Source organism: Ahaetulla prasina, chromosome 1 (assembly GCF_028640845.1).
Source record: "Ahaetulla prasina isolate Xishuangbanna chromosome 1, ASM2864084v1, whole genome shotgun sequence".
Lineage (NCBI taxonomy): Eukaryota > Metazoa > Chordata > Lepidosauria > Squamata > Colubridae > Ahaetulla > Ahaetulla prasina.
In genome coordinates this window covers 111,004,866-111,014,340 of record NC_080539.1, presented here as the reverse complement: position 1 = coordinate 111,014,340, position 9,475 = coordinate 111,004,866, and the positions used below count along the sequence as shown (strand labels likewise).

At 38.2% G+C, this 9,475-nt stretch overlaps 1 protein-coding gene across 1 annotated transcript; it reads left to right on the top strand.

The window, feature by feature from the left end:
* Nucleotides 1–294: 294 nt before the first annotated feature.
* On the top strand, nt 295–6,840 carry FABP7 (fatty acid binding protein 7). The gene is made up of 4 exons (XM_058163853.1): nt 295–660; nt 2,262–2,434; nt 3,683–3,784; nt 6,574–6,840. Exons 1-4 carry the CDS (start codon nt 588–590, stop codon nt 6,622–6,624), a joined length of 399 nt encoding a protein of 132 aa, XP_058019836.1. The 5' UTR covers nt 295–587; the 3' UTR covers nt 6,625–6,840.
* Nucleotides 6,841–9,475: the final 2,635 nt, after the last annotated feature.

The window sequence follows — 9,475 nt, the reverse complement described above, 5'->3', positions numbered from 1 at the left end:
AGTTTTGTAATACAAGTTCATTTATTCTTTTATTCTAGCATTAAAGGGCCCAGTCCAAAATCCAATAACTTTTGCTTTTCTTTCCGACAACATCCAGCATTCTTTTAAAATTGACGCCCGCATAGAGTGTCAGCGGAAATGCATCTGATTATCGCATTGTGTGGCTCCCATTCCGAGGCTGCAATATCCCTTGCCAAGTTTTCAAACAGGACTTAAAAGACCCTCACATCATTTGGCATTCCTCTCGTTTGCAGAAAAGCCTTTTCTTCTCTCTCCCTCACGTTTCCCAGGCTGAATAGGATGGCTAGTCCAACCAGCTCTGTTGACCCAGTGGCCTGATCCAATCATCAACTGAATATCAACCTTCCCACCAGCTCTCACTCCCCACTCCCTCCCACCTCAAAGGAGTAATGGGAAGATCCAGGAGGAGGCAACAGTTTAAATTGTTTTCAGTTTCATTGGATGTTCCCTCACTGAGGAAGCTGAGCAGGAGTAACCCGTGCGGGATTTAAACCCAGTTTTAGGGAGAGTAGCAGTTGCTATCGTAGTAGCTTTTCTCCCTTTCTCTCACTCATCCCACAGTGAAGATGGCTGAGGCATTTTGTGCTACTTGGAAGCTGATTGACAGCCAGAACTTTGATGAATATATGAAAGCATTAGGTACGTAGAAACAGCAGCATGTAAAATCATCAATGGATCCTGTTTTAACTTAAATTTCTTTCAGGTTGTATAAAGGTTACAGAATTTGGATTCTGCAAAGAACGAATGCATTGGAATAAAGTCATACTAAATAGTACTTGGAACTGAAACCATAATGATTTTTAAGCATGTAAACTCTCTATATATGAACCATATATATATATATATATATATATATATATATATATATATATATATATATATATATATATGAGCCATATATACATATACATATACATACATATATATATATATATATATATATATATATATATATATATATACCGTGTGTGTGTGTGTGTATATGTATATGTGTGTGTGTGTGTGTGTGTGTGTGTGTGTATATATATATTAAAGGAAGAAACAGCTGCGATCACACATTGCTCCCAGAAGCACGAAGCTGAAGCCTGAAGATGACGAATGAGACTTCACGAAACGTCGCCAAGACACTTCCAATTTTACACGGAGAAAACCCGAACAACCAAAGACCTATATATATATATATATATATATATATATATGTAGGTCTATGGTTGTTTATATATATATTTATATATATATATATATATATATATATATATATATATATATATATATGTATGTATGTATGTATGTATGTATGAAACACACACACACACACACACACAAATACACATGGTTCAGTGAACAGTATGCTAATATTTAGATTAGTATGAGCTAATCTTCATCTTAGTTAAGCCAAACTATGGTTTGGACTGAAATTGATTCTGGTTACAAAGCTAAAACGTAAGATGTATTGCAAAAATGTATGTTAGTCAAATACATGATCATAAGCGTATTTATTGCAAAGATTTGTTGTAATGTTCCATTAATTTCAATGAATTGATAGTGTGTTAGATTTTAAATATGTGAGTCTAACTGAATTAGAAAGCTAATTTCTCTTTCAATGTAAGAAAAAATGGATTGCATGGGGTCTGTTTCTTGTCTGTTTTTAGAAAATAGATGGGGGTGGGGTGGGAAGAGGGAGAACTGAAAAATTATTTTGCCCAAGTTTATGTATGCTCTGTTTTGTATGTCCTTAGGATATATGGGAAATAAATGGTATCTAGTACAATAACAAATCCATGTACAAATCTAGGTTGTAGAAATTAAAACCATCTGGATAAACATAAATCTTCTGCCAATAACCTGAAGCAACAATTTGCATCACTCCATATTCTCATACTAATTTGGTGAAATCAAATATTGGAAAAAAAGGAACAGGGTTTTTTTTCTACAAAGAAAAGTGCAGGTTCGTTGAAATAGAAGAGCTATGTCAAAAATAACATTCATATAATGTTTGGTCTGAACATTCAGAAATACATTTGGCTGAGTACCTTGGAGTCTTCTATACAGCTGGGCTTAGAATTGTAACTCGATCATTATTACCTTTGTTGCAAAGAATTGTTCTTGATTTAACAGCAGCAAAACAGCTGTTTTGGTTTGGTGCCTTCCACATCAGACAGACTGCTTCTTTCTTATTTAAGAACTCCAACAACATAAAATGGATGTTTGTGATTTTCAATTTATTTTATATATTAAAGGAGTTGGCTTTGCTACTCGTCAAGTGGGGAATGTTACCAAACCAACTGTGATCATCAGCCAGGAAGGGGACAAAGTGACCATTCGAACACAGAGTACTTTCAAGAACACAGAAATAAACTTCAAATTGGGAGAAGAATTTGATGAAATTACTGCAGATGACAGGAATTGCAAAGTAAGTAAGAAAAAAAAAGCAGTCTTATTTTTATTTTACAGAGTTGGCAGGAAAGAGACTTTAAATGCAGAAAGGTATCTTTCCTCTGAAACAAACAATAAGCTTGTTGAAGAAACATTTACAACTTCATTTCAGTGTCGTCTACACTGGCATGAGACAAAGATAAAAAGATTCATCCACTTGCTTCGCAAATTAAGTTATGGTGCTGCTAAGCATACATTTTTCAAACCCTGAAAGATCAATAAAATGTAATCAAAGATAACTTCAATGATTATATGTTTGGATTATTATTATTATTATTGCTGGGGCTCTTAACAGTGGGCAACCACCTGCTCTGCTTATCAGGAAACTCCCAAGGACGTAAGAGAAAAAGCACTTCGTCTCTGAATCTCATACTTGTTGCCATTATGCCCTATTCTATTGGGATCCCTGAAAGGTTCAGAATTTGCTTGGAGGAAAAAAAAACCTTAAATGCTGTCCCAGATTGGTGTTTTAATCTCACTAGAAAGAGGGGTCTCCAACCTTGGCAACTTTAAGACTTGTGGGCTTCAACTCCCAGATCTCCTGCAGAAGAATGCTGGGAGTTGAAATCCATAAGTCTTAAAGTTGCCAAGGTTGGAGACCCCTGCACTAGAAGTTCTCTTTTGGTTCCTATTTGAGGCATAACTACTTAATCCCATGTCTTAAACTGAAAATGTATTAAAGCTGAAGTCTTTTAATTGAAATGCATGTTAAATACAACACCTTTAATACGAACAGGCATAGAATTGCACACAGGAAAAGAATTCATTTAGTTTTCATGTTCATTTTTTAATAAGTGATCTGCTAAAAATATCTTGCTAATGAATTGAATCTTGCTAAAGGGGCACTTGCTGGGTGATCTAAAACAGGGCTCTCCAACCTTGGCAACTTTAAGCTTTGCTGGCTGGGGAATTCTATGAGTTGAAGTCCGCCAGGCTTAAAGTTGCCAAGATTGGAGACTCTTGATCTAAAATGTTCAGATGACATTGTGATTGTGTAGTCGAATTCCACCCTTTTTAATGTGAAAAGTTGCAAGGCTTTGATCGAGCAACAGATATCACCTAGAATTTTTAGACCCCTGCAGCATATGCCCCTAGTGGTCCATCGTCATTCAGATTGAAGTATTTTTAGTCTCCTACACTACAGATAAAGATTTTCAAGTTTATCTATTAAACCTGAATGAATTGTTTTGGCAATTTTTATGACACTTTCCATCTATTTCCACAGTCTGTTGTGAGCATGGATGGTGATAAATTGGTTCACGTACAAAGATGGGATGGCAAGGAAACAAACTTTGTTAGGGAAATTAAAGACGATAAAATGGTCATGGTAAGTAAAGCTTCCTAAAGTTAAAAATGGTCCTGAGGATTTATTATGCCACAGACATTATAGCAATAGCGATAGCACTTAGACTTATATACCACTTCACAGTGCTTTCCAGCCCTTTCTAAGTGGTTTACAGAGTCAGCATATTGCCCCCCCCCAAAATCTGGGCCCTCATTTTACCCACCTTGGAAGGATGGAAGGCTGAGTCAACCTTGAGCCTGGTGAGATTCGAACTGCCAAACTGCTGGCAGCCAGTGATCAGCAGAAGTAACCTGCAGTACAGCACTCTAACCACTGCGCCACTGTGGCTCTTATGACAGGGTCTTCCTTTCCCTACCTAAGTACAGATCAGTGATAACTTCTAAAAGCAGACCCATTACTTTCTGCAGTTCTATGGTTAATTATAAAACGTGATATTTGTCACATGAGAATTATCTCTTAATATACTATATAGCGATATTTTAATACAATCGTATCACTTCAATGTTGACCAAGACTAAAGCAACTGAATTGGGAATCCCAGAATCTCATATTGCAGAAATAAGACATTAAAAAGAAAATATCTTTCTTTTGCAACAAGACTTCTTGAAATGTTTCCATAGATGTTAAAAATGACTTCTTTCATTTTTAACATCATTTTCACTTTTTTTTAGTTTTGTTTGGAAATGGCATTTTTTAAAATGGAAACATTTTATTTTTTTTTTACATTTATACCCCGCCCTTCTCCGAAGACTCAGGGCGGCTTACAGTGTATAAGGCAATAGTCTCATTCTATTTGTATATTTTTACAAAGTCAACTTATTGCCCCCCCAACAATCTGGGTCCTCATTTTACCTACCTTATAAAGGATGGAAGGCTGAGTCAACCTTGGGCCGGGCTCGAACCTGCAGTAATTGCAGGCTTTGTGTTCTTAATAACAGGCCTTACCAGCCTGAGCTAAACCGGCCTGCTGTCAGCCATGATTGATTTAGAGAAATTCCTGCATCAGAAAGTACTTTTTTCCCCCATTATCCAATGATCCATTATTGCAGTCTAGAGCCAATTTAATTATTCAAAAAAATTGTAACATACCTTGTAATGTATTTATTAATGGACTCTCTCACCATGATATTTGTAAGGGAAATCTGTAACAAGCATATGCGGCCGTACGGGTCTGGATGGGGAGAAACAGGCTCAAGCTCAATCCCTCCAAGACAGAGTGGCTGTGGATGCCGGCATCCCGGTACAGTCAGCTGCGAGTCATTGGCCCTGATGGAGAGGGTGCGCAACTTGGGCATCCTCCTGGATGAACGGCTGTCCTTGGAAGATCATCTGGCGGCCGTCTCCAGGAGGGCTTTTTACCAGGTTCGCCTGGTTCACCAGTTGCGCCCCTTTCTAGACCGGAATGCCCTATGCACAGTCACTCACGCTCTCGTGACGTCTCGTCTGGACTACTGCAATGCTCTCTACATGGGGCTCCCCTTGAGGAGCACCCGGAGGCTCCAGTTAGTTCAGAATGCGGCTGCGCGGGTGATAGAGGGAGCCCCTCGTGGCTCCCATGTGACACCTCTCCTGCGCAGACTGCACTGGCTACCTGTGGTCTTCCGGGTGCGCTTCAAGGTTTTGGTGACTATCTTCAAAGCGCTCCATGGCATAGGGCCGGGATACATACGGGACCGCCTGCTGCTACCGGATACCTCTCACCGACCCGTGCGCTCTCACAGAGAGGGACTCCTCAGGGTGCTGTCAGCCAGACAGTGCCGGCTGGCGACACCCAGGGGAAGGGCCTTCTCTGTGGGGGCTCCCACCCTCTGGAACGAGCTTCCCCCAGGACTTCGCCAACTTCCTGACCTCCGAATCTTTCGCCGCGACCTTAAGACACATCTATTTATTTGCACAGGACTGGACTAGATTTTAAATTCGAATTGGTTTTAATGGGGATTTTATTATTTTTATTATCATCATTTTAATTATTCGGCCAATTATAATAAGTTTTTTAATGGATGTTTTTATTTGTATTTATATGTATATTTTTATCTGGTTGTTAACCGCCCTGAGTCCCTAGGGAGATAGGGCGGTATAAAAATATGAAAAATAAATAAATAAATAAATAAATAAATAAATAAATAAATAAATAGGGTTGCAATAAACAAGAATGACATGTGACTTATGAATAGCACATTAAAGCATAAAAGAAGCAAACACAGTTCTGATTGGTTGATTAGAATCTATTATGCAGATATAAGCTTGTTATACAAGGCTCAGAGTTGAACATAAGGGAGGAATAAGCATGACCACCAATTGTAAATGCAGGATCTCCCTACAGGTGAAGAATCTGTTGTAACCAACCTGTGTTAAAATCTTTCATTTGTGTTCACTTTTAATTTTTCATTTCAAGATTTCTCTACATCAGGGCTGTCAAACTCATATCGTCACATTGTTGTCACCTGATGTATCACCACTTCCCCCCCTTCGCTAAACCAGGGGTGGGTGTGGCCAGTGCGTGACGCATCCACCCCACAGGCTGTGAATTTGGCAGCCCTGCTCTACACTGATATGAAAAGTTCAGGTTAATTCATGCAGCAAAAGCGTGAAGAACTGAAATAGCACTGGGTCATTTGCTTGCTATGTTTGGAGAAATTGTCTTCTGTCATGATATTGCAGAAATGGGGCAGACTCAGATGTTTCAGGAATGTCTAGCTTTAGCTCCGGTGCCTTGTCAAAGACCATGTGATTCATTTATCTCTGCACATTATGCCCAATAGTCTATATTTGTTTTAAATTCTCTTTGTTTGTATTCACTGAATTTGCAGACTCTCACCTTTGGTGATATTGTTGCTGTTCGCCAATATGAAAAAGCATAACATCTGTCAGCTTATTGTCTGCGGTATTAATACTTCTGGATGAAAGAAGGCCAGTCTTTAGAAGCCATCTTTGAAGTAAAAATTGCATTTCTGATATGGAAAGAACACCAAGTGCTACTTTGTTTTTTTGTTGTTGTTGAATTAAAAAAAAACACCTCCATGCTATCAACTTGGAAATGTTTCACTTTGTAAATCACCACAAATAAACTTTGCAATAAAATATTGAAATGTCTCCTTTTATAACAAAAAGTATGCTGCCATTATTGAATACTTGAATTGAATACTTTTATTTGGTCAAGTGTGATTAGATGCACAAGAAGTTTGTCTCCAGTGGAGAAGCTCTCCGTGTACATGCAAAGCAACATAATAATAATAATAATAATAATAATAATAATAATAATAATAATAATAATAATAATAATAATAATAATAATAATAATAATAATAATAATAATAATAATAATAGGACAGAGTAAGAAAGATAATACAGATATATAATAATGTTACAGCCATACTACGTGGATAAATACACATAGATAGACAGCACTGTGAGAATTAGGTGTTGATGAATGATGGCCTGTGGGGGGAAAACCGGTCCCTATGTTTTGGCCTGAAATGTATATAATGCTGTCCTGATTGGAGGAGTTGAAACAGTTTATGACCAGCATGTGAGGGATCTGTAGATATTTTCTCAGCCCTCCTTCTAACTTGTGTAATATACAGGTCTTCTATGAAAGGCAGGCTGGTTGCAAGTTCTTTCTTGCAGCCTTAATTATCCATAAAATCAAAGCAAGTTGAGCTGAAATATCCTGGTTTCATACTAAGTGTGTAGTTGTCCTTTAAAAACAGTTTTAGTAAATAAATGTGTAACTTTAATAGTTTGCAATAGCAGACAAAAAATTTGGCCAAATAGCTCTTTCCTGTTATCTGTCATAGACTTGCACATTCTTTCACAGAATCATGGGTCAATGATAAATACAGATATCAATCCTTCCACCTCAGTTTACTTCTACTTTTCTCCTCTTCCTAACTCTTAGGAACAGCCTATTTCCTTCCTCTAACACTTCATCTCATCTCCTGGTTAATTGCAATTCATGGATTCTCCAATCCTTATGCCAGAAATGTGTTTCTAGAAACAATATGTGCGGAGTTAAAATTTAGTACACATATTGTAAAATTTCATAACCCATGGATGCTTACACCATCATTGATTAATAAACTGTTTGTTATCCTACTTGATATTTCCAATGGATCATCAGATGGAAAGACTTGGGTTCCATTGTTTTAACTCTTCAGAAATAGGGCTTCTTCAAGCTTGTTTTTCCTAGCATGTTTAATGCAATGGGGGAAATGAATTGGGTAGACAAAAGCATGGAATGAGCATCCAGCTAATTTCAGGAGAGCAGAGAGCAATAGCAATAGCACTTAGACTTATATACTGCTTCACAATGCTTTCCAACCCTCTCTAAGTGGTTTACAGAGTCAGCACATTACCCGCAACAATCTGGGTTCTCATTTTATCCACCTCGGAAAAATGGAAGTCTGAGTCAACCTTGAGCCTGGTGAGATTTGATCTGCCAAACTGCTGGCAGCCGGTGATCAACAGAAGTAGCCTGCAGTTCTGCACTCTAACCACTGCAGCTCTGAGGAGACCCATTTCCTCAGACAAGAGAACATTGATTTCTGGTAGCCCCAAACTAAGAATTGCTGTACCACATAGGTGAAAGAAAACAACATACACATAACTTACATACAGTGTCCAAAGTGAACTCAGTAAGCAATTTTGAAACCTGTTGAATTTACAAGGGGAAATTATTTCTCTGACCTGATGGAAGCATCCAGAAGAGAGAAGAATGTCTGCAAATGATAGGCACATTATCACAAATGACCCAGGTTAATGTACTTACATGAGACATGAGGCGATTGATGCAAATTACATAATTGCATTATTTGCATGATGAGATTATCAAAGCTTTTAACAGACCATGTACCGGAGGCAGATTCTTAGCAGGCATTAAGTGTTCGTTTTCCCAAACTCACAGCACACATGTCATTATGCCAACTTAGAATTGTTTAAGTAGTACTTTCATTTTAATACCCAGGGGTATTTAAGGGGTGAAATACTCCCAGTTCGGACCGGATTGCCCGATCCAGTAGCGATGGCGGCAGGTGATTCGGAGAACCGGTAGCAAAACTCCCCCCCATGCCCAGCTGACTTGCGTGATCATCAGTGGTTTTTTTTTTTACTTTTAAAAGCATTTTTTCTTCAGCCGAAAAAATGCTTTTAAAAGTAAAAAAAGCCTCTGATGATCGCGCAGCTCAGCTGGGATCGCCAGAGGAGCCTTTTAAAAGCATTTTCTCTACAACCTCTTCAGCTGAAGAGGTTGTAAAAAAATGCTTTTAAAAGGTTCTGGTGATCAGGCAACTCAGCTGGGATCATAAGAACCCTTTAAAAGCATTTTTTTCTACAACCTCTTCGGCCAAAAAGGTTTTAGAAAAAATCCTTTTAAAAGTAAAAAAAAAGCCTCTGATGATCGCAGGGCTCAGCTGGGATCGTCAGAACCTTTTAAAACCTCTTCAGCTGAAGAGGTTGTAGAAAAAAATGCTTTTAAAAGTTTTTTTTTAAAAAAAAGGTTGGCCACGCCCACCCAGTCACATTGGCCCCCCACGAAGCCACGCCCACAGAACCAGTAGTAACAAATTTTACATTTCACCCCTGCTTTACCTTATGTACTTGAAGCAACCATTCATGGTTTTATGATCTGTAATTAATATGAAAAATCCATTCTGGAAAAACATCCTTCGGTTGCAGGATTTTGCAATTCACACTGCCATCAAAATAGATGAGCAG